At 40.5% G+C, this 26,842-nt stretch overlaps 1 protein-coding gene across 2 annotated transcripts in view; it reads right to left on the bottom strand.

The window, feature by feature from the left end:
* Positions 1-26,842, bottom strand: part of KIF16B (kinesin family member 16B) — a 306,377-nt gene that overhangs the window by 37,494 nt on the left and 242,041 nt on the right. For both annotated transcript variants that reach the window (XM_028113007.2, XM_028113008.2), the window contains 2 exons: positions 23,652-23,741; positions 3,340-3,423 (listed from right to left, as the gene is read on the bottom strand). In XM_028113007.2, coding sequence (XP_027968808.1) covers positions 3,340-3,423; positions 23,652-23,741 — 174 coding nt within the window. The remainder of the gene's footprint in view (positions 1-3,339; positions 3,424-23,651; positions 23,742-26,842) is intronic.

Here is a 26,842-nt window from a genome sequence, read left to right as displayed (position 1 = left end):
TGGGAGGAGTAGATGACATGTTATACGAGCATTTCGCTCATGCCCGCTACTCAGTAAACACCCAGGAAATGGGAGATAGCAGTAGCATTATGTGGAAGCATACGATGCTGCTAATTTTGCACCATTCTGACCAACAATGGCAATTCCTCATGGTTCAACGTAATGTTAATGGTATCTGGCTTCAAATACAGTAAAAAGAACCTTTCTGCTCAAAGTAATTCATCAGGCAGAGATTGATGTATTCGTTGCCTGTCACCTCCACTACTGCATCTGCCAACGTATGTCTCCTGGGCTGCTGTCCAAGTTACAAGAAGGGATGTATGAGCCTGGGAGGCAAGTCACATGTGGGGGGTGTTGCTATCAGAATCCTCTGACTGCCAGAGGGCAGGGTTCACCCATGACATGCACACCTACACTGAACTGGTTCCTCCAGGGCCACCAGGGAAGCCAGAGGGAGATCCTCCCATCTTACAAACCTTCCAAGATTCTACGGCTCTTTGTGAGCAAAAGTGCTGGGCGGGCTTCCGAGCATGAGATGCCAACTAGAGCTGGCTCGATAACTTTGTGTGGCGGGGAGCACATATGAGGTTATCACTGAGAGACAGCACCGGAGGCCGTATTCCTACCCCTCCTCTTACCACCATCACCTTCTCACTGGTTCCTGCCTTTTCTGGTGCCATATAAGCAATGCTACACCCCCCAGGCTCCCACATTCACTCCACCACAGCCATATGCACAGCTTAAGAAAATCAGTCTCCAAAACCTCTCATGACAGTTAGAAATTCCTATTACTACCCATCATTTTTACAAATAATTATTATAAAAGGTTGTATAACGTGGTGACAGCATAGTATCTATGTCTTTAAGATTAAAATATTTTATGCTTTTGATAAATTTAAACACAAGGTCCAAATCTTGGACACATTTTAATAGAAAGGCAGATCAAAACACAATGAATGCCTTCTTAAAACACTGCTTTATACAGCCTACTCAGGGTGAGGAGGTTTATAAAGTTGCACGTGTGGATTTAAAAAACTGTCAGACAATTCCTTTTGAGCAAACACTATGTATACTAGTGTGTACTAGCTCAAATGTGGTCTACTGAAATCCATTTTTTCTGTATATATTTATGTATTTAGTTTTATCTCTAGGTAAAGTTTCATATAGGAAATTTAAATATATGCTCTTAGAGGGAAAGAAATGTCTCATTTCTCTTTATATTCTATATAATACCTACTACTGTCTCCAGCATGTATTAGGAATTACATAAATGTATATTGAATTAAATCAAACAGAAAACTCAGGGAAAGTAATTATGTTAATTTTCACATGAAAATACACTAAATCAAATGGTGACTTCTGATGTTAGATTAAAAAAATAAAGTCACAATAGTCGTGGGAAATTAACTCAAGAACCTCAGATTAATTTTCCATTAAAGTAAAATTGAATTACACTTGCTCTTGAAAAGGACATGATATTCTAAGATTCAACATTAGGAGAAATACATTTAATTTAAAATGTAAGTGTCTATTTCCATGAGGTGTGGGATCCATTCTTTAAATGCTAACGCCACAGGTGAATAACAGTCACGGGCGATGGAAGGGGTCCTTGTATAGGCAGAGACATTAATACAGAACTCTCTTCATCAACTCTGTTGATAGCTTTAGTAGGGCTAAGTGATTAGGGAGGAGAGACTGAAAGAACAAACATGGGTCCATCTAAATACCGGAATGAAAGAGGACCCTGAGCTGGGCTCTGACCCTGGAAGCTGGAATGGAAAGAGAAGAGTCACCAAGGGCAGAGCTACAAATGCACAGAACACAGGATGCCAATCTGTTGAGGCACAGCCGGGCACCACGTGACTTTAACTGGAGCCCCGAGAAGCTAGGGATGACAACAGTCTATTTCCTGTTGGTTTATACACTTGTTTTTTTTATAGCCTATCATCCTCCACGTTCCCATTAAAGACAAGTCTATATGACTGAGGCAGGTAAAGGTTAGGTAAAGAAAACCATTCCCAGTTCTATCATTATTTTTACAGTTTTTATATGATATAATCAGACTTTTAAGAGAACTTAATCGAGCAGGCTCACCACGCTAATCTCTCCCATGAAGGCAAGTTCTTCAGTTGGGTCTCAGGGTCATGGCAACTCATAGAATGCTTTTCAGAAACCTGCCATGACTCATCCAGGGCTCAGGCTTCATAGATCCAGGACCTCTTCAAACATGTCACTCTCACAGTTGAACTCAAAGGCCAGGAAGCATGGCTACCCCTGAAACTCTTCTTTCTTCACAGCAGTTCTAGATGAGGATGAGGATCTCAAAACTCTCAACTGCCCCTTATGGACCACAGTCTTTCTCTGTTTTCCACTTCTCCCCCTCTTTTGCTCTCATTGGACCCCCCAGCCTCTGGACGTCTCCCTAATCCTTGGTTCCCTGGCCCTAAGTCACACTGGCTGTCAGGAGGAATGAGAATAATACTGAATTTTTATGTAGCACTTTACCATTCAGAAGGGGCTCTCTTGGGCCTTCTCTTACTTGATTTCACTTGCAATAGGTCTTATTATTCTTCTTCTTAAAGAAGTAGCAAAGCAGACTTTAAGAAGCCCCATGCAAGCTTGCAGACAGGAGACTGCAGTCAGCTATTTGTAATTTTATCCTCCCTACGCTGGTGGCAAGAGATACACCCAGGACACGGGTGACTGTGCCTTAGCACAAAGATTAGCATCAGATTCCAACCAAACAAGCACCTCTACCTTGAAAAGAAATACAAACCATATAAAGCAGTCAACAATGCCCACTGGCAGTGAGACCCTCGGAAAAACAACAGTTGTGTTGAACCAAAGTTCTATATGTAGCCGGCTCAGAAGATGAAATTAAAATAAGCCAAATAAAACCTAACTGTGACTAAAATAGGTATGTGTCTTTTTGCTTCCAGCTCTCTCAAAAAAGTAACAATAGTGCAATACTCTATATCTTTAGTTAATTAATGCGAGTTTTTTTTGCAGCAAGCTTTTGTACCTCATTCTGTATTACAAACCATCTGTCTCTGTGAATAGTTAGTTCTCACCCACAGCCTGCTTCCTAACCCTTAGAATAAATGTTATCTCCTTCCAAGCCAGAAAAACGTTCTATTAGACCAGAGGGGGATAAGGGCTTACATTTCAAGTAGACTGACCGTTACTTTCTCATCTACACTGCCACCACCTCCAGTGTTAATGAAGCAGCACCTTCACACCCATGAACAAGAGCCGTGGTGTTTCTAACAGGAACAATTCTCACTGGTCAATCAGATGGCACAATTTCTACCCAGAGAAAGAAAAGCTTAATTCTGTTACCTCTAAGTGACTCCGCCTCTCAGCAATCACACGTTCATCCTTGTTTCCAAATAGTTTCTTTGGAGGGAACTCAAGGGTAGCAAGCTGAAATAGATATTTTATAAGAGATGTATTAATAGCACACCGATGATCCTTAGGCATTTATTAACCTATTATCTGGAGTCGCTATCATGGGGTGAAAAGAGGAAGAGACTGGGAGTTTAAAGATGGCAGGTCCTCCCTTGCTTTGTCACCAACTGACTGCGTGACCTTGAACAAGGGCAAGATTCCACAATCATCAAATGAGGAGGCGGCATGGGAACGCAAAGGAAAAACAGCTCTGAGTCTCAGTATTTTGTCTCAGGCAACATATTAAGACTCTGCCAGATGGCGTTTCACAACTTTTATTTGTTAAAACACAAGTTTGTTCTTCTTTTAGTCCCCTCCTTACACTAGAATTCAATTAATTTTTGTGCTGAGGTAAGAATTTGAAAACTTGCACACTACCTGAACATTTTGTAAAATAGTTCTGAGGCCATTGTTCAGGTCCTTTAAACATTCCGTATTGCCTTTTTATAGCTACTGTTACAAATGAAGAATTCCTGTGTGAAAAGAAGACCTCTCTTTGAATCTTTTCACCTCGTTCCTTAGAGAATAAAGGTTCAGAATTTGTTTTTAGTCAGGCCTTGGGATTTCAAAGTTATTTTCTTTGTATTTCTCTTCTTGGAGGTATTAAAATCGTAATAAAAAGATAAGTTTTATTATAGACTGGGAGGCCAGAAAGAACTCTGTAATCTGGTGAGAACTTGACCAGCCAGTGCTGCCCTGGTTGAATGAATGTTAAGCAGCAATAATTGCTGGTGTTGATGAAATTCACTACTTCCTGCCTTCCTCACCTTGTCGCGTTCAGACAAATCGAGAAGCCAATGAAGAATTATTGAGAAAAAATTAACATTTCTTCCACAATATAGGTCACAATATGCCACAAAATCCCTATTTTATACATATGCAAATCTCTTGATTTAAATTTTTATTACCACAGTGGGAATCAAAAATTAAGAACTAGCATCGATATACATAGCGCTTTCAAAACTTAAAGTATAAGAATATACATGAGGTGCACATACCATAAGTGAACAACTTGATGAATTTTCAACATCTCAACACACTGTAACAACCACATGCCAAGCACCCTCCAAGCACTCCCAGTCATGCCCTCCCGCCCTCTACAAAGGTTGACACTAGCCTGACTTCCAAGTGTAGCTCACCGTTGCCTATTTTTCAACTTTATGAAAATGGTACCATGCAACATGAACTCCTTTGTGCCTGCCTTCACCACACTGCCTCATGTTTGTGAGATCCATTCATGTTGCTGCTGTGTAGCAATAGTTTGCTCATTCCTGTGGCAGACTACTACTCCATTACGCGAACATTCCACCATTTATTTGTTCAACAGCCTCTTCTTACTGGGCTTTTGGTTAGTTTCTAGTTTTTGGTCATTAGGCATTGTGCTGCTATGAACATTTCCCCAAAGGCATTCTGATGAACGTATGCAGGGATTTCTGCTGGTCAGAGTGTCAGGAGTAAAAATGTTGCATCTTGGGGTATCAAAGTGTCCAGCTGTATTTGAAATTATCAAATGGTTTTCCGAAGTGGTTTAACTACCTGACACTCCCACCAGCAGTGACTGAGAGATCCAATTGCTTCCAATCCTCACCAACATCTGGTGCTGTGGTTTCTCACCTTAGTCATTCTAGTGGGTATGCGGTAATTTCTACTGTGGTTCAAGTTTGCATTTTTCTAATGACTAATGATGTTGAGCATCTTTTCACATGCCCACTGGCCATCTGGTTAGTCATTTTTGGTAAGTGTCTGTTCAACTGTTTTGGTCATTTTTTATTAGGTATCTTCTTTTTCTTATAAGAGTAATTCTCCCTTTTTACTCTCTTCAAGGTATCTCTGATGACTTTACGTCCCTTTTTTAAAGTTAGCTGCAGTTGGGCAGATGTTTACTCCCTTCATGCTCCAGCGTTCTCTCTACCAAAGCCGAGAAAACTTGGGATGGATGGGGTGCAGCACCCCTTTCTCCTTCTCTCACCGGGTTCTAATTCTGTTGCTGACCATGAGCTTTAAAGTCAATTCAAGGTTAAGTGAAAGACCACAGGCACTGAGGTTAAGACAGACCCAGTCTGAATCTTGGCTTGACCACTATCTAGCTGACTAGTCGTGTTTCTCTCTGCCTAAATATTCTCTGCTGAAAAAGAAGGCAGAAAATGATACTAAACTTCACCAGGTTTCTGTGAAGATTCCGTGAAGTAACAACACACAGAACTTAGTGACTGTTCTTATTTGCTAGAGATATGCTCATTACTAAGAAAGCATCATGCCATTTCCTCTTGGACCCTCTTTTCCATCCCTGGATTGGTGATGTGGCTTTGAGAAGTAAAGGGTTTTCTGGAACCCTGGCCTTACTGGCACATACACACTTCCCATACATTGCAGCTTAGAGAAGACAGGTATACCAGGGCTCATGTTTTGGGCTTCATCCAGCCCCGATTTTATCTTGTACAAGTGTGTTTCCCCCCACTGTGGTGATGCTAGAACCTTGGCAGGCATGCTTTCACAGTTGGCTATTTTGTCATTTTCTTATATGGCTGACGAGGTGATGTGGTTTCTGTCAGGGGAATTTTACAGTCACCCTTGAATGCTCAATCGGAAATGGTGCACTAGAAGGACTTCAGGCAGCTAACCCAGGTGGGGAGCAAGCACTTAAATGTCCTTGTCATCTACAGTAAATACTCTATTCGGAGGTGGAGGATAAAATTTGGGCCGTTAATATCCACCCTGTGAAATAAACATGTATAAATTATGTGTAATGCTGTTGTTCGGATTTTAGGAAGAAAAGAGCACCTGTTAACAACTTTCAGGCATATAATCAGAGGACTATATATTCACCCATTTAACTTTAGAGACAAGGAAACATAGTTCCAGAGTTAAGTGACTCAGAAAGGTTTGTAGTCACAGGGTGGCTGGGTCGAGACAAGTAATCAGTGCTGACTCTCAGTGTTTCACCACCATGCTGTGGCAGGGGGTCCCCGACATATGGAAAAATCCCTTTGAAGTCTCCAGGGATCCAGGATTCAGATGAAAGAAAGTAACCCCTCCTTTAAGTATATTAAACCAGAAAAATGATATAGAGCTGCTAGACAGTGGCCAACGGTTCCAAGAGCTGCTAACGGAACCTCACTGAGGATGGGTACCCGCTAAGGGAACAGGAACGTGCCAGGGCAGAGGAACAGCAGTGGGAGTAACAGGTAAGGGGCTGGGTTGGGAGACAGGCTCCTAGCAGTCCGTCCTGGGACATGTAAGATTAGTGGGATCCTATCAGCTTACTCCTCTCACAATAAAAAGCAGGAATAATGGTGGCTATCCTTATACGTAGTCGAAGTGATGAAGAGAGGAAGAAAATGAACAAAAGCATAAGTTCCAGTGTCATTCTTGATAGGAAGGCACAGTCCTGGGCCCAAGTGCTATTGCTGGGGCCAGGACACAAGCAAACTAAAGTAGATAGGCAAGGCTGTGAGGCAAAATATTGAAAAAAATACCTCCCTCATTAAAATAATTATATTTACATCAGAAACAGCTCTCCAACTCTCTTCCTCCTGATAGAACGAAAACGACCTCCAGTTCTCCTTTTTGGAGAAATCTTAACAGTGCTTTTTAGCCCTTGCTATCCATAAGCTCTTGGGCTAAATGAGATGAAATTGCCAATTTTGTAAGTTAAAAATGGGTGAATATCACAATTTCATCTGGTTAAACCCTACATAAAACTTTGACATTTTTAAGCGACCATTAGAGCAAAGATACATTTCCATCTGCTTTACCTGCCAAGCATAGGTATTCTCATTTGATGGATTGTCAGTTGACTATATCAAACCATTATTCCTTCAAAAGAATATTTCTCTTAAAGTACCCCCAAATAATACTAAACTAGAAATATCTTATTTAAAATATATATGACAATGAAATGGCCAAGGAGTTGGGAACACATGGTAGGTGTAGCAGGAGGCCATTTGGGGACCAACAGCTGTTGTTGTCACAGAACATACAGTCATGGCCATCTGAGTCAGCCCATCCTCCAGAAGGGAGAAAGACTACCATTGTCTTTACTTGGACTAGGGAAAGAGGACAGCAATTACTGCTTTGTTCTCAAAACAGTAATATTACAAAAATCCTTAGAAGAGTTTAGAAACCTAAAATAGAGAAGAGGCCTAAACTTCTCCCTAGAAGTACAAAGTCACTGCCTCATTTAATTTAAAACAGACAGCAAAAGCAATCCTCTGTAGGTTTTTCTGGATTGTGAATTAATTAAATGGTCCAGATAACTTTTAAAAAGGATAATTTACCAAGATCAACAGAGCCATTGATCAGGATAAAGTACCTGGAGAGCCAAAATAAGCAAACAAAGAAATGGACAAAAAGAAACAAAAAAGAGAAACTCTTCCACTGTGCTGAAAGTGTTGCTGTCTGAAAAGTAGTATTTCCAACAAATTAAGAATACAGGAAAGGGCTAAAAAGGGGGAGATTCCACACTGTTCCTGATTTTTCCACTCAGGTCCAACATATATCAACATCTTTTGTTTGCTTGCTTGGTTTCTCATGTTAAACAGAAATTTTTAAATAAGATATATTATCTGAACATTTTCATTTCTTCTCAAGTTCTTTATACTCATAAATTTTCATTTTTATTGCCTCATTTTTTAATCTAGCAGATGGTCTAGATTTGATTTCCATGAGAAACATTGTCAGGAACAAGTGAATGGCAATCTGTAGGTAGAGGAGAGACTCCTCTGATTTCCTTTGTAACCTGTGACAAAGAAAATAGGAGCCTACATTTCTAAAAATCACAGTTCCTTAAGTACTATATTCCTTACAGTATCTAAATTCTAGAGGGATTCAGATACAGTTCTGACTCATATACAAATTATCAATATACTGGGATTTGATAACAAGGGAAAAATAATTTTCTTTCTATAAGATTTCATTTTCCCCTTGTAATTTTCACAGAGAGAGTGTCTCATGTTGAAAATATGATTCAAACAAAAATAATCTTTCTACAAACCGTAAAATGTAAGGAAACAGTTCTGGTTAAAGATGGTGGAGTTCATCTCCTTCAAAAGCACCACCAGAAACAGAAGAGATGAAAAGGAAACATCTTTCTCCGAACTAGGAAACCGCCACAGCCCCGCACCGCAGGCCAGGCGGCACCCAGGGAAAGCACCGTGGGGCTGCCGAGGGCCTTCCACACCTCACCTCCAGACCGCGGGCACCATGAGCGATCTACCAGAGCAAACATCCAAACTCTCAGGCATTCCACTACACTGTGATTAGAGGCTAAATCTAGGAACAAGGAAAAGATGGGGGACACCTGCAGCAAGGAGGAAGGTGAGTAGGGTATGTGGGGGGGAAGAACCTGGAGAAGCTCACAGTATTAGAGGGAAGAAAGGTCTGAGGGTAAGCATTTGACCCTCCAGTGACCCCATAGCCCTTGTGAACACCAGAAAATAAAAGAACAAGTGTCTCAAAGCAAAGGAAAAAACTGGTGGAAAGAAATTCAGAAAAATTTCAGGCAGTTTAGGTAAGTAGTAGGTTGCTGTCTTCATTATCCCCAGTATTTGTCCCTCTTTGCCCTTGTGATATACCAGTGTTTCCCTCAACGATGAGTCCACTTCACTTAAAGATGAGAAATAAGGGGCACTTGGGTGGCTCAGTCAGTTAAGGGTCTGCCTTTGGTTCAGGTCATGATCCCAGGGTCCCAGGATCAAGCCCCACATCAGGCTCCCTGCTCAGCTGAAAGTCTGCTTCTCCCTCTGCCCCGCACCAGCCTCCCCCGCCACTTGTGCTCTCTCTCTCAAATAAATAAATAAAATCTTTTTTCTTTTTTTTTAAAGGAGAAATAATTAGGGGCATCTGGGTGGCTCAGTCTGTTGAGCACCCAACTTTTAATTTCGGCTCAGTTCATGATCTCAGGGTTGTGAGACTGAGACCCATGTCAGGCTCTGTGCTCAGCACAGAGTCTGCCTGAGATTCTCTCTCTCCCTCTGCCCCTCCTCCAGCTCTCTCAAATAAATAAATAAGTAAATAAATAAATAAAATTTAAAAGGGGATGAGAAATAATCAGAAGGAACCCAAACTAGAACTATGACTGAGGTGAGAAGAGGATGACTAAAACATAAGCAAAGGCAGATAAAGAACACACACCACATGAAGAACTGGCCCCAGACAGCCGGGAAGAACTCAGAGAAGAAGTTACCGACGGTCTTACAGGAACCACAAAAATCATCTCAAAAGAAGAGTCCAAAGAAGTAGGTACCCAGATTGAGAAAAAAAGGACTACAAAGGGAAAAAGGGTGGAAAAGTGAGCGAGCTCTTGGAGAAATGGCTAATTCTAGGATTGGGACAGGGAATACGTAAACTGAGCCTGAAGCATCTTGTAGTGCCTGAAAGGAAGTACCCAAAACAAGAGCACCATGATGGGGTGTTATGAAGGAATGCAAGCATCCCCTGAAAGAGCTCCCAAAGGCCAAAGATGGAATAATCTGAAAAACAAAACAAGGTCAGTATACAAAACTGTCACAGCCAAGAGGAGCCGAAGGAGACACAATGACTAAATGCAATGTGGTATCCTGGATGGGATTCTGGAACAGAAAAAGGACATTAGGTAAAAACTAAAGAAATCTCAAAAATATAGACGTTAGTTAATAATGACATATCAATATTAGTATTAGTTCACTCGTTGTGACACATGTACTATACTCATGTAAGTTGTTAATAATAGGGGAAGCCATGGGTGAGAACTAATAGAATTATAGGAACAGAACTTACGGGCTCTGATGTGATGCGTTAGAAGCCTGGAAGCCATCATCCTTGCCCTCACAACAAGAAAAAGGCTGAACAGACTAGTTGTTGAAAGCCTCAACAACTCTTCTTAGATCCATCCGAGAATTGGGGTTACAGGCAAACTCATGGCCCCAAACTGGGGAAACAAGTGGGCAGAGACAGAATCACAGCCTAGTGGACACAGAAGCCTACATTGGAGCCAGGAGAGTCAGGAAAACTTTCAACTGTAATCGGTTACTAGAGGCTCAGTGCAGCGTGGTGTTGGTGTTACAAGCTAGGTGTATGTGTGGGGTCTGCGTACTTCTGTTAGTTTTACCTCCACACCCACGTTCTCACTGTGAGATGGGAGAAAAGTCCACTACTTTCTAGCAGGAGGAGAGAAAAAGTAACCATTTTGAAATACACCCAAAGCTCTCTGCTCTCCATAACCAGGCCTGCTCTTAAGGGAAACTCTTTTACTGGAATCTAACCATATCTTGGGTAACCAAAGTCTGTCTAACCTAGAGAAAGTGGAATGCCCAACAGCAGGCTCACTGGAAGAGGAAACCTGATCCAAGGCCTACAGGGCCTTCCCCTCCAGCCACACCTTACCACCACATCAGGAGGGCTCCTGCACAACAACGGATTACAGACGAAGAACGGCAAGCCTCAGGCTCTACCGAAGAAGTCTCTAGGAAAACCCAAAGGGTTTCCTCTCTAGGAGACCCAACCAAGGACACCAGGGGAAAGGTTAGCCTCTGATACCACAGCTACAGCAAACTGCAAACACCACCTGCGTCCTAGCCCATGAACCTAGAGCCTCACACTAAAGGCCCATCTACCTCAATCCCTTTTCTTTTACCCAATACACCATGTCTGGCTTTCAGCAAAAACTTAACAAGACATGGTGAAAGGCAAAAAATAGCATCTAAACTATTCTAAAATAAAGAAATTTGACTGAACAATCAGTACAACCACATCTCCCATTCCCACTCCTCGCTTACCCTCCCTACCCCAACCTGCTAAAACTAAAAAAAATAAATTAATTAATTAATTAATTGGAATGAAAGCCCCAGTAGAAGAAACAGAAATAAAATAAATATAATGAAAACACAGGGACGCCTGGATGGCTCAATTGGTTAAGCGTCTGCCTTTGGCTCAGGTCATGATCCCAGGGTCCTAGGATCAAGTCCCACATCGGGCTCCTTGCTCATCGGGAGCCTACTTCTCCCTCTGCCTGCCGCTTCCCCTGCTTGTGCTCTCTCTCTCTCTCTCTGACAAATAAATAAAATCTTAAAAAAAAAAAAAAAGAAAACACAGATGAGCACAAAGTATATAGAGTAAAGAAAATGACACAAAATGAAATGTGCTAAGGGAAAGGGACATGACCCACAAGTTTAGACCTACTTTCAAGTGTGCAGGCCACAGAGAGACATTCTCAAGCACATAAGAATTCAAGTAAAACACATCAAAGGGCATCCTTTCCAAAACATACTGGGTGATCAAAAATAACCAAGACACAGCACAATATAAAGATCTCAGGAATGAAGAAATGATGGTAAAGTAAATATTCTCTATTTAAAATCACAACCAACAGGGAAATATATTTGGCTAAGGTGTAAAAGAATGTGAATGCTATATATCTTGACAATGTAAAAAAGATAATATAAAATGACTTTTAAAATTTGGGAGATGGGAGTTAAAGTGCTAATTTGTCTTTGTTACAAGAGTCAACTGATGGATGTGAGAGTGATCTGGTTGGAACATCTGTCACCCCACTGATCGCCAGGGTTGATTCAGCTGACCTGGCTGGCTAGGCGGGTGTCCCCTTCCTCCCTCACCGCTCCACGTGCATCCCTCCCCCTGGAAGCTGCCTGCTCTGTCGCTCAGTCATAGAGGATGATATTCCCCAACAGGGGAAGACTGTTCTTTGGTCAAGGGTACATGAGTAGCTGCACTCCCCTGCTGGAACCTCCAAACAGGCGCTCAAAAGTCAATCGATTGTTCATAAAACGGAAACACAGCTGATAATTTGTAAAATGGAAACACATTTGAAAACTAGCAACTCACATTCTTATGTTTGTTTATAATCCTTTTGCTTAAAGTCATATATATTTTAGAGAACTTATAACTTCTGGCAGAGCAACATTTTGAAGTTCAGCAATTTCTTCAGTTTTATTTCATTTTCTTTCACTTCTGACACCTTCAAGTAAAATTAAACTTAATGTTAGCAATTAAAGATAGGATATCTAGAATGAACCTAATGTTATAAAAGTATTTCATTCTTTCTTCTTTTTCTTATTTTAATTTCTTTTTCTCAACTTACATATCCATCCTTTTATCCATGCCTATTCATTTAAGTAAAGATAACATTCATTAAATAGTAACATTAATTATATTTAGAGAATGATTTGGGGCAATCTGTTGCTTTCTCCCTGTATTATGTGAAATTTTTATAAATGAGCATGCATTTTTATAGAAACAATAAAAAGTGATTATTCTCTTTACAGATTTAATGGAACAGTTAAATTAACACCATATGTCTTTTTCTTTTAATAACCTGGGATTTGGGGCAATCAGATTTCAAGTCTCAGTTCAGCATAGAGCTGCTGGTATATTCTTGAGCAATGTATAAAAACTAGTTTCTAGTTTTATCACCTGTGAAACCTGAAGGAGTTGAACGAAGATGTTCAAGTTCCCTTTCAGCTCTGAAATTCTATAACTCAAGTACCAATGATTAGAATCTCTGTATGTGGGACTTGGAAGTAGCATTTCAGGCACCATGGAGATGCTTTACCTATTCTCTCGGTTATACTGCCTTTGAGCAGTGTGCTGACTTCCTGTAAAATCTTCGCAGCATTCTTATCTGAAGAAAGGCCAACGTATGTAGAAGGAAAATAGGGCCCAATATAATAATGAAGAATGTTAATTTTAAAGAGGTTGTAGAACAGAAAAAGGACAGACACAAATGGGGACAGTATTCATGAGCAATCCCTTAAAATGCTATCTCTTCCTGCTACAGCCATTATCCCTGCAGCAGGAGTGGGAAATGATGCAAAGATATTTGAGCCCTTATGGAAAAATTGTATGTTAAAGTTAAAAATGATGATTAAGATCAAATAAATTGGATATTTGTGGAAGACATGGTAGGCCTGGAGAACACTGGAAGAAAACAGCCCTGTGGCCTACTTTGTATAATTACAAAATGTGATTATGCAGGCTTAAACACAGGAAACAAACAAATGAGGATAAAACAGCACATTTCTTTGGCCTAAGAGAAACATTATGACAAGCTTGTTCTGCAACGCAGTAAATAAAACATATTCTAAAGACAAAAAGATTGAAATAAAAGCCATTAGAAAAATGAAATCAGTAATTTTGAGGCTGACTGATTTCCAGTGAAATTTGTCTTTCCCTTCTTCAGTGACTGTGGTCATTCTGAACAACAAGCCTCTAATTTGTAGGCTGAACAATAGATCTACATGAAGAATTATCAACAGAGTCAGATAAAACAATTAGTTGCTTATAACTAACAGCCATTTTATGGAATTATCTGTGAATCTCAGTTTTAGGAAAAGGAAAGCATTGAAATCCATTCATCCATCATGCTAGCTAGCCATGTATCTATATGCATGTGTATCAGCAACATAATCAGCATTATCTGTTGCTTTGTAATATTTCTTAATGATCTTAATGATCTCAGAGTGAAATTTTCATCTCCAAGTTGATTTTTCCCTTTCTGATTCCCGGTGAGCTGACACAGCCCAATTATCTTCAAAGACACAGCACGCTCAAATCCTGACTTCAATGTTTATTAGATTATAATAAGATAGGTTGGCCAGTCCGCTGCCATCAAGAAGACAAATGATAAGTAATGGAAAAGCTTGCTTTTATTATAAGCCTTTCTCTCTCTTTTTAGGTTAGCCAGACCCTATATTAGGTCCAGGTGGCCTCGGAGGCAACAGACAGCACAGACTTTAATAAATGGCATTGTTATTCCTTTGGATATAAATAATGGCAGCCCTTATACACAAATTTAAATGAGTGATAAAAAGTTTTGCTTATCTTTTATGATTTTATAACAATTAAGCTGCTAAAACTATATTATAAATTACTGAAAGAAAACTGAAAACAACTAATAAAGTGTGGAATCTTTACTAATGGAAGAAAAACATTTGACTTCTGTTACCACCTAATAAAAGTGTATTTTATTTTCATTCATTTACTAGGCATTTTTTTCCTTACTCCTGTAACACTTGGCTACCTAAGTAGTACCCAATTTTTAAAGACTGTGGGGGGAAATGCCATCTGGCACTCTAATTGGTCAAATCAGCTTTAACCTGTCTTTTACAAATAGACACACCTACATGATGACCCACAGCATTTGAAACATCCACACCCTGCGGGTTTGTGGCCATAAATTTTAGCCACTCCAGCTTTTGAGAAATGCAAATAATGAAAACTCATCAAAGGGCTACCATAATTCTCACAGCTGACTAGGTGGAAGCATTTCTGACTACTCAAAATTAATAGCAGCTTCCAAGGCCTTATAAGAACAGCTATCACTGAGAAATATACTCACAAACAAATAAGCAATTCTCTTCCAAGTTCTGTTAGAGGCATGAAAGAGCAACTCTTCAGAACAATCTAGGGGGATTACTAAAGGAGCGATGAGCTACATTTAGAGCCTTGCTATGATAACAAGCACACCCCCAACATTTATGAATACCAGCTGCGCGCTCGCCCAGAGCTGGGTGCATTCGTGACTCTCCTGACACATTTGATGAATGAGGGAGCAAGGCAGGAGTCCTTGCTGCTGGCCCATGTGGAGTAACCAGCAATTACAATGAGGACATAGCACCGACAGAGCTGCTGTCCTGCTGTCACTGAAGTGCTAAAACTCAGCATCATCCTAGGTTCAAAACCATCACTGGACACAGTTAAGACTTGGATGATGCTAAAACTCAGCATCATCCTAGGTTCAAAACCATCACTGGACACAGTTAAGACTTGGTCATAAGGACTGTAACTTTTCTGCATAAAATCTCACTCCTCCCAAAGCCAGTGTCAATCTTATTTAGGCATGAGCCAGGGAAGACAGATTTGAGGACATTCATATGTGCCACAACAATTTTTGAAAGTGAGAAATGTTTCAGATCTGTGAAAACTTAATACTGCATATTTAAGAATAATTACACAGTTGGACTAACTCAAATGCTTGCATTTTCCATCTCTTATTATGACATTACTTGCCTCTTTCAGGGACTGAGGCATGGCAGGAAACTGTCACTGTCATAACATTTCACAGGAGAAACCCAGTTTCTAATTATCCATGGGGACTTGCTTATGTAACAGATTTTTGCGGAGAAGAGATGTTCTTCTCTTTGGTCTCATCTGGGGCACTCTGAAAACTCCCTCTTCTTAAATGAACATGGTCACGGAGAAGGAGACTCAAAACAAAGAAGGGTCTAGGAATCAGGAGACATGAACCTTGCCTACACCCCAAGTCTTGGTGTGACTCTCAACACAACTCTGGGCATTTAAGTCTTCATTTCTAAAATGAGAAACCATGGAGTACCCAAATCTTTAAGGCGCCATGGTGTACTTACGTTTCGTAGTGTGCAAACGGATCCAACCCCCTGCTAGAGAAGTCTCCTTGCCGGCTGAAGAAGAAAGCCTGCTAGCTACTCTATGCTTCAGAGTTTTGGGTGGTCAAAGAAACAGTCAGCATGCTCTCGCTGTCTAGGCTTAAACTCGCCTGTCATTAACTTTGACAAGATTATTGGTCCCTGGAAATTACTTTTTAGAACTGGTGACCTATAATAATGAAAAATCAACTAATGCTCCCAAGGTGGATGCAAAAGAAATGACAGGCAGCATATTAACCAGTGGCCTGGAGAGCATCATTTGGGAATTTTGGTCCTTAACTACATACTCTTAGGCCCTGAATCAGATTTACTGAATCAGAATTTCCTAGTGTGGCACCGGTGCCCATGTATCCTGGAAAAGCTTCCCAGTAAATTCTGATGCCTTTTGCTCCCAGCTCCCCTTGCTCTTGAAAGCAGTGATTTAAATACTGTTTATCGGGTGGAGAATGGTATGATGGAAACCATACAGTGAGATACCTGGGTCTCTCATAACATACTAGGTCAGGAAGCTGGCAGGCAGCGTTCTATTTTTGCCTCCAAAGCTGTTTGCTATTTAAAAATTCAAGGGGGCTGAGGGCTTGGTGCAGATGAGTTTATCTAAGGCTTACTGGATGCTCCCTGTGGCTATAGTTGGTAGCATTATAATTTGGGTGGTGAGTAGATTTGCAATTTTTATATTAAATTTGGAATGCTGGTTATAGAACTGTTGAGAATACATTTCAGTGATGGATGGTAAATAGCTGTCCAAAACAAATCCAAGGCCAATAGCCAGTTTCGTTTCTTTTTCTTTTTTTTTTTTTTTGGTGTGGCTTTGGGGAAATTACTTGGAAAATAAAGAAGGTGAGAAATGGTTCTATCAGCACAAACTGAAAGTCCATATACAAATTAAATCACTTCTTGCCTAATCGTTTTTTTCCCTCTCCCCTTGGTATTTACTGGGTACCTGGAGACCGCCAGACATGAGATAGAACAGTTGCTCTAACACAGCAATCTTTCATGTTTTACTCGAAGGCTCTGAAAATATTTTTCTCCCTGAGCTCTATAGGGAGAAGGGAGCCCTGCTGGGGATGCGGCCGATGGAGGCTGATCTCCTGTTTGACACTTGGGGACTCTAATGACTCACTGTGATAACTCAGTTATGATGCAGACAGGCACATGTCATGTTCCACGTGACTTATGCTCTCACCACACACAGGCATTAAAAGTTCCCTTAGCATGTATTTGGATGGTACATTTTAATACATAACATAGCCCATTTCCATGGTTCGTCTTCTTGACTCTAGGCAACATACCTGTTGCAGAATTGCTCTTGGCCAAGATTATAAAAGGGCCGTTAATGATGGATTACAATGCCTCACTGTTCTCAGCGTGAGATAGTTCTCCTGAGAGGTGAGGTGCCCACTAGGTTCTAGCACTTGGAAGGGAGGGCTCCGTATTAAATGTATTAAAATAAAGTCCTCTAAGAATCAGAGTTTGGCATCTCTGAACCTCCTAGAAGGAGCAGCTCTCAGTGACCCTCTCATCTTCCAGCCCTGTGTCCTACTACTTCATTAAATACGTTCAGAGCCCACTAGACCACTCATCCAGGAAGCAGGGGGCAGGGGCACTATGTCTTCACTATTCTTTCTAATGGTTGAGAGGGAACATGGTGTTCAAATAGTCTTTCTTTTCAGCTTCTTGATGAGCTATGTTTTGTTTTGATGGACTCTTAAGACTATGACGTGGATCCACAGGTAAACTTCATGGACACTAGACATTAACAGTAACTCTGCCTTTTCCATGGCAAAAAGAGAACATTTGTTTCTGAGCATCTAACTTGACTGATGTTTAAAGGGATTTTTAATAGAGTAAAAAATTTTTCATACAGATAAAGAGCACTGCAGAAATGATCTGCATGATAAAATCTCAAAGACATGCTCTCTAGCAGGTGCTGCATATTACTTCATAGTCACTTTCAATAACATATTTTATCTGAGGCTTTCTTTCTTTTTTTTTTCCTTAAAGATTTTATTTATTTATTTATTTATTTTGAGAGAGAGAGCATGAGAGGGGGGAGGGTCAGAGGGAGAAGCAGACTCCCCGCTGAGCAGGAAGCCTGATGTGGGACTCGATCCCGGGACTCCAGGATCATGACCTGAGCCGAAGGCAGTCCTGTAACCAACTGAGCCACCCAGGCGCCCTATCTGAGGCTTTCACAGGCTTTTACAAACCAGCGGTGGCATTATCATTTTACAGATGTGGAATCTGAAAACACAGGGTTTAATTTGATTACGATTCCATACAAGGTCAATGAAGGGGAGCAAAGAAAGAAACCCAGAAGGAGCTATTATCTTGCACAATACACGTCAGTATATCAAGAGGACAAATTAATTCAAGACAAAAGGGAAACCTATTTAGAATCCAGAAGAAACTGCTAAGATTAAGGAAAATGAATAAATAAAAATAAAACAATTTTAAAAACCTTGAATAATGCAGCACCTCCAATGAGGGCTCAGCCTCCTCAGACAATGAATCTGAAAATAGAATGAGCATAATGTTCCCGTTATGATCCGAGATCACCTGCAGCCAATCTATTCTTTAGTATTATACAGGACAAAGAACTTTGTTTCCTTTTTTTTATTCTGAAATTTGTCACTGTACAAAAGCAATGGACTAAATCTTTTTTTGGTTTCTGCTTTAGCCCTGCCTTCAATGCCCACGCCTGCATTTCATGGGACCTAGTGGCTCCATGACCTTTCCCAATTCACAAAGTTGTTTTGTGTGTAATAACCCTAAATTTCTTCTGTTTTCTTCACAGACACACATTATAGCTAATAATCAACAACCCCTCCCTGTTTTAATTGGTTCACCACCCAAGTGTATATAAAGTATCCTTGAAGGGTCTTCAGTTGACCTCATTCTCCTGAAGGAGACATTATAGTATACAGTATATAATTAAGCAAATAAATGTAAGTAAACAAGGAAATTAGAAGATTTAGCTGAATGATGGGTAAGGAATTCTTAAAACCTTGTCACTACCAGAGGCAAGGCCCTGGGTCTCTCAGTCTCCCCAATTTCTGTGTGTTCTTTTCCTAATCTTGATTTTTTAATAAATTGGTCTTTAAGAACAGTTGAGCAATTACCAAATTGTTTCAAAGGGAAAGCATGCATATGTGAATCAGAAGTCAGGTAGATATCTTTAAGAATATGCACACAGGAGGCACCTGGGTGGCTTAGTTAGTTAAGCGTCTGACTCTTGATCTCAGCTCAGGTCAGGATCTCAGGGTTGTGAGATCGAGCCCCGTGTCGGGCTTCTGCTGGGCATGGAGCCTGCTTGAGATTCTCTCTCTCTCTCCTTCTTCCTCTGCCCCCACCCCCACCCCTGCCACCCAGCTCTCTCTCTCTCTCTCAAAAAAAAAAGAACGTGTACAGAGAGGTAGTCACAACAGCAAGAACCTAAAACTACCCATGAAGAGGATTCTAAAAATCTGGTTAGGTGGTATGCCAACTTTGTTTACTAGGACCACTGCTCTTGGCAAAATGATCAATCGCTTGATAAAGGGATAAAGTGTTGGTAGACTGGGGAAGTGATAGCTCTTTGGTGGGAGGCCATAGCTCTAGGCTTCCCTGAGTGAGGTGACTCATAACTCAGCATGTCCCTGTAGGTATTCTGCTGGCAAGCACAGCTATCTGTCTTACACCTTTCTCAGGTCACTCAAAATGCTAAGTATGGCCTATGGGAGTCCTGTGAGTCTGAATGGTTAGCTGGACCCAAGAAGACCTTCTGAGGGCACTGCGAACAGTTAACTTCTGGGGGCTAGATGAAGAGAAACTTTCACATTCTATGTATACATCTTTGAATAATTTCAATCTTTTACCATAAACATTTAACTTATGATCTGGAAAAAAAAAATCACTGGAAGAAAAAAGAAAATCTCCATAAAAGGAACTGTCTCATCAAACTTCTTTAGAGATATATCCTCCAGGAAAAACAGGGCTAAAATTCAAGAAGGAAGTGTGAATGAATAGGATATAATTCAGAGTTCCAAAAGATTATAAGCTATAAAACAAACTAAAGTTTTAAGATGCATAGAGATTCTCTATCTTGGCAAGTAATTACAAATCCTGTGTATTTTGAATTCAAGCATATTTTTTCAATATTTTTTCAGCTTCATTAAAAATGTGAAACCTTGTATAAGTTGGTCAATTTAGTATGTATCATTAAAAAAAAAAAAATCAACCATCTTGTTACCCTTGCAACTGAGAGAACAAGAGTAGTTTCCTACTTGTATAGAAATAATGACCCCAATTTGGTGAAGGAGTGAGGTAAATGAAACATGTTCCCACTTGGCTCTGAAATAGTCATCTGTGAGGAGTAAATTTTCAGCATCCTTCTATCTGAACCTTTTGACATTCCTGAAGAAGCTCTGACTTTGACAAGTTGAGTGATTTCTAGGATGCTGTCAGGCCAAGTAGATCATCTGGAGGTAGCTGATTACTTCAGTAAGATTAACATTATACACAGAGATGGCAATAATATATACAATAATAAGAGCAATCCTAACTGCTGAAGACCCAATAAACATTATTGATCTCAAGTCTCCACAAACACTTAGCAAGTAAGATTATGTGAAGGTAGGCTGCACAAAAGGAAAGTCAACTTTATGTTAGAAAATAGAGCTGATATTCAACTTGACATTTAAGCTTCATCTTGAAAATGTTAAATGGGTGATGCTGTTCTCCTCTCACTGGAATAAGTAAATGGGGTCCAACCATCTGGGCTTCCACACTCGCTTCTGCTGACCAGTTGTGTGACAAGAGGCAAGTCTCTGGCTCCAACCACAGGAGGTCATGAATGGCAAAAGCATAACACAACACCCAGGGCACCATCAGCACTCAGTCACTGGTGAGGAAATTAGAGTGTGGCTATTGCAAAGCTCAGTGGCGTCCCCTCAGGCTTTTTAATTAGTACAACTTCCCTTTCTAGAGGCATGGTTTGTTTTAGGATATCACCACATGGTTTCAAATCCCTACTGACATCACCTCCTCTCTTTCAAATAGATGCACACATGTGCCTGTAAGTTCTTAACATTCTTTTTGCCCTGAGAAGAAAGAAATTATAAGTCACAAAGTTGGACTCAACACGGATAAGCAATTTCCAATCTTGGGTGTCATTTAGATCGTGAGTCTGTGTTCCGGAAAAAGGTTTCTGTGAGAAGTCAAACATGGATAGAATGGAAATTCCAGCTTAGTCTGAATGTGCAGACCTTCTTCAGTATCATCCAGTGGTTTGCCACAGCACTCAGGATCGAACTCACGGCCCTACGTGATACAGTCCCCATCGACTTCCCTGCCCTCATCTCTACCACACCTGACACTTCACGGGTCTTTTTATTCTTGGAACAGGCCAGGCTTGGTCCCATTCCAAGGCCTGTGCATTTGCTGCCCCCTCTACTGAAGATAGGCTCACCCCCAGGTTTTCATGCCTGCCTCCTTTTTAACATTCAGATTTCTCCCTGCATGCCCAGCTATCATACTACACTATCACACTGCCTCGGCACTTAATGTTATCTAAAATGGTCTCACTATTAGTTTGTTTGTTTATTGCTCATTCTCTGCTTTGCGAGAGGAGGGAACGTGGCTGTCTTGCTTATAATCGTGTTCAGTGTGGAGTTGTTCACTACAGACTTATGACTGACTGAATGAATGAAACCAGCTCGATTTTTCTCATTCAAAGGTCACTGAACTTTTTTCAGCAGGTATGTAATATACTCTTTCTTCCCTTGAGAAGAATTTTACATATGTGATCATCTCTGTTCATTAATTTCACCTGCTAACAGACAACCTCTTTGATTTACATGTTTATATCACTGTTAGCCTCAGGTATGTTTTCTTCTAATATATTTTTAAAGATCACTTCTGTTTGTTTTGAAGTTTTCTTTAAAAACACTGATTAGGGCTATGCATTCTTCCTTTCCAAACTCATGTCTCTCACCTCAAATTTCAACTAAAATGTCACTTCATCAGAAAGCCCAACCCTGAAACAACCTTATACTAAAATGCCCAACACCTTCTGCCCCATTACATTTTACTGATATTTTTCCTCAAAGGCATGCAGCTCACTTAAGATGGTAACTGTCACACAGCACACATACTTGGTAAGTGATAGTTATTATTTCTCCCTTGCTTATTGTCAGTCTGTCCCAAGAGGAATTGAGGATACATAAGAGAAGACATTTTTGTTCCTGTCCACCACTCCATTATTAGAATATACTAAATTTGCCTACGTAGTATTGCCCTGAACTAATGTCACTGAAAGAATGGATATGAAATAAGTCATGGTATGAATGATACATATATACACATTTCTATCATCAGGGAATTTAGTAAGTTAATATGAAAACCTGCACATTATTAAAGTACTGGTATAGTAACTTATAATCAGGCAGGTAATGAGCTGCAAAGCTCACTTTAAAAACAAGTCACTCTATACATTAATATGTACATGATACAATTTTTATTGTCAATATTAACTTGGGACATGAAGCATAAATTGTAGAAATTTAATAACATGACTTTGATGCAGTTACTTCTGGGACTGAAGCTCCTTGAGGAACAATGAACTAAAATTCATACCTGAAGCTTCTTCAATATTTAATTGAATACTATTAATACTTAAACAACCAGATTTCAGATAATTCAATTTTACCAAAACTCAAGGAACCATCTTATTTACAAAAAGGAATTTTCTTTATATTTATATTGGATAAGAAAGAAGAGAAGGCATGGAAAGGTTAAGGAAACATTAGTTATTTAGTGTGAACTGAACTAGAAAAAAAAGTCTAAGTTATTTTTTAGGATATCATAAGAAACTATAAAAATAGTGCTGAAAAACAATACTTGGGGAAAGCAGGTATTAGACAGTGACTACTGACTGACTTGCAGTCAGTTCAAACCAAAATTCCCAAAGTGCTGACACAAGGTTTCCTTTACTTGAAATAAAAGTAAATAAATACTCGCTTGGAAGCTATAAAGTATTTTATATTTTTAAGATTTATTTATTTGTGAGAGAACGAGCGAGTGTGAATGGGGCAAGGGGCAGAGAGAGGGAGAGAGAGAGAGAATCCTTAAGCAAACTCCCCACTGGAGCCAGATGTGGGGCTTGATCTTTACCACCCTAAGATCATGACCTGACCCAAAACCCAAGAGTCAGACATTTAACCGACTGAGCCACCTGGGCACCCCAAGTCAAAAGTATTTTAAAAATTAGTCTTTGTCCAAAGAGATAGCCAATATACTCTGGATATCTGATCAGGTGCATGAAATGCCTCCTTGGTTCTAAATAATTCCATACTTAGGATCCACCTCCCATCCACGTCTGATGGCAAATTAACTTTTAAGACTTAACTTCTCATTAAGTAGAAGTCTAAGCATTAATATAGTCTTTTTTAAGAATAGAAAGGACAAATCTATATTGAGGGGTTTATTATTTCATTTTAATAGGTCTTACAGTTTAAAAGTTGTAAATTGATTAAAATATTTATTTAAGGTTCGTTGTAAAATTTATGAAAAGGATAGAATTCATTTACCATCACTTTACTATCACTTTCAAAATCTTGTGTTCAGGAAATGTTTAAGTTGTGTAGGATGGAAACGGAACAAAGAACAGAAGTTAAAAAGCTACCTTTGACAGATGAGTAATTGCAATAAAACTTGGTGACACTTACAAGCTGACACCTAAAAGGGGGGGAGCACTGATAATGCAATCAGCTCATTTGCTTTATAAAATAAATGTTCTTAATTGGAGATAATTATTTCATAACTTACCTCTGCATACTTTAACTTCAATGTTTTATGCATTTCTCGAAAACGACTGTAGCGCCTGAATACGGTCCATGTCTCATCTAGGACAGTAATCTATTAACCGGGAAAATCAAAATAAATCAGCATTAATTAGAGGAAAAAAATGACTAGCATTTTTTAAAAAATAATTTTAAAATTAACAAAAAGTGATTAGCATGTAAAATTTCTCCAGAACTGAAAACATTAATCTAGCTGCATAAGTAAGACTTATAAATAAAAGTGTACTCTACTTAAGGATGCATCTCTGGTTCCTAAATCTACTTAGAAGCAGTATGTGCCCATGTACAATGACAGACAGATAGTTACCTCTTAATGGTTTATAAAGAATGTCCCTTAACCCTCCACTCGGGTTGAGAAAAGTAAATCCCAAAGGGTGACCCTTCTGTTATGGCACTGTGCCCATATAAAACGTCAGTGTAGGTTACCACATGCCACGATAGTGGACAGGATGGGAAAAAATGAGAGAAGGAAAAGCAGAGAAAAAAGGAGGAGGAAAAGGAGGATGAGGAGGTGGAAGGAGAAACACGACAAAGAAAAATGAGAAAACAAAATTTCTGTATCTCGATTATTAGTATAAAAACACACAATATATTTTGCTTCATTTTAGAGGAGGAATTCTCAACCCAGCCTTTAACTGGTAGTTCAACTTACTATTCCTGTTAAATGTGCTGACTGGTACACATGCAAAGGCCCTGAGGCACATCTGCTCACATATCAAGGTCACAGGACATTGGCAGACTGGGAGACCCCACCAGCCTTGATAATCACAGGCTAACGAGTCTCAAATTCCCATTACATTTCCCACCTTTCTTCCAAGCTCTAGACCCATGTACTCAACTTGCAGACATCATGCTTTACATGTCACACCACAAGAACTTCAAAGTCATCTTGTCTAAAACCAAACTCCACATGCTCTCTCTAGTCTCAACTCTAGTTCTTGTCTGGTGCGTATCACCATACCATCCAGCAAGCTCCGCCAGAAAGACGCTGAAGCCATGCCTGATCCCCTCCTCCCCACCAACGTAACCATAGCCCAACACGTACTGGGTCTTGCTCCTCTGCTCTGTAAAAACTTCTTGGAGCTCTATTCCTCCATCCTCCACCACCACCATCACCATGTCACTTTGGGCCACTGGGTCTCCGATGGCCTTTACCAGGGATTCCCCCAGTTGTCTGTGTCCACATCTGCCCACTCCAATCCTTTCTCTGCACAACTGATGGGGCAGCTTTTTAAAACTTAAATCCGATCATTCCACACACACCTCCCCCCTCAAGACCCCCTAGTAGTTTCATGCTGCCCATAGAAAAAGACCTAAATTTTTTATCTTAAAGGACTATGTACGTGCACCCCAATGTTTATAGCAGCAATGTCCACAATAGCCAAACTGTGAAAAGAGCCAAGATGTTCATCAACAGATGAATGGATAAAGAAGATGTGGTATAGATATACAATGGAATATTATGCAGCCATCAAAAGGAATGAAATCTTGCCATTTGCAACAACGTGGATGGAACTGGAGGGTGTTATGCTGAGAGAAATAAATCAATCAGAGAAAGACATGTATCAGGAATTCTTAATCTCAGGAAACAAACTGAGGGTTGCTGGAGTGGTGGGGGGTGGGAGGGTTGGGGTTGCTGGGTGATAGACATTGGGGAGGGTATGTGCTATGGTGAGCGCTGTGAATTGTGCAAGACTGTTGAATCACAGATCTGTGCCTCTGAAACAAATAATACACTATATGTTAAAAAAAGAAGAAGAAGAAGAAGATAGCAGGAGGGGAAGAATGAAGGGGAGTAAGTTGGAGGGGGAGATGAACCATGAGAGACTATGGACTCTGAGAAACAAACTGAGGGTTCTAGAGGGGAGGGGGGTGGGGGGATGGGTTAGCCTGGTGATGGGTATTAAAGAGGGCATGTTCTGCGTGGAGCACTGGGTGTTATGCGCAAACAATGAATCACGGAACACTACATCCAAAACTAATGATGTAATGTATGGTGATTAACATAACAATAAAAAAATTTTATCTTAAAGACCCAAATTCTAAATTTTTAACCCACTGCCTGCCCACGCCAGGGCATCTGCATGGGCCTTGTCCCCATATGGGAAATCTTATCCTGCACATTACAGCAATGCCCTTCTCAAGCACTGTAATTCAGCCTGGCTCCCCCACATGGGGAACAGCAGGAGAGGAGCAGCAGTGTGGGGAGAATAGCCACATGGGTAGTTTCAGGAGGACTGAGTCGAGTCTCAGCCAGTCTTGGGTTCACTCATTTCCCAAAGTGGCAAGTGAGATGATTTTAGGTCATATAAGGATATACTTCTTTTTTTTTTTTTTAAAGAATTTTCAGCATTCTGGTTCTGTATTCATTATTTACAATGAATTTTTTAATTGTGGCAGGTTTCTTCTTATGAGTTCCCTCAAAAAAGAGAGTTCTATAAGGAAAAAAAGGTAAGTATATTTACCAAAAATATCATTAAATAAAAATAGTACAGTAGCTCAGAAGCTGTAAATTTTGAAAGCTGGTATGCAAGTCACTCAAGCTTGGAAAACACTGCTCCCTGCAGCTAAGCTGGGTGTGTGTGGGGGGTGGTTTCTCTCGGTTCTCTTCTCTTCAACAGAACCCCACAAAGGCACTGTGACGGAGGCCACCATGGGTGTGAGTTGTGCGAGGGCTTCCTTAGGTCGAGAATGCAGCAATACACCACTGGCTGGACACAAACCAGGTGTCAAAGGGAAAACAGGAAGGGCCATGACACTGCCTACTTGCCAAGAGAGCCCAGAAAGTTGATGGAGCCACACTCACGACCTGGGAGCAGTAAAACGCTGGATGCTCACAGGTGAGACCTTGCTGTGGGACTCTGAATTCCACAGAAAGTCACCAAAGACGCCTAGGACTCTCTCATCCATCAGATTCTCCTGTGCTCCCTGGCTCCCTTATAACTATCAGCAAAATACTCCAGATCCTTAGCCTCTTCCAGGAATGTCCCCATCATCTTCACTCTAACTGAAGGCTGGCTCTCCCCTGAGGATCCACTGCCCCGGCAGCTCTCTCAAGTAGGGACTGTTTTCTCCCCCCACTCTTCCTCCCATCGTGCTGGGATGTAGGTAGACATTGTTGTTCTCTGCCCAACTTTCAAACCACTGCTCCTCTCT

This window comes from Eumetopias jubatus, unplaced genomic scaffold, assembly GCF_037043125.1.
Source record: "Eumetopias jubatus isolate StellerSeaLion01/CBP00866 unplaced genomic scaffold, mEumJub1_p1.0 scaffold_9, whole genome shotgun sequence".
Classification (NCBI taxonomy): domain Eukaryota; kingdom Metazoa; phylum Chordata; class Mammalia; order Carnivora; family Otariidae; genus Eumetopias; species Eumetopias jubatus.
The sequence above is the reverse complement of the archived record's forward strand: the minus strand, read 5'-3'. Positions and strand labels throughout refer to the sequence as shown.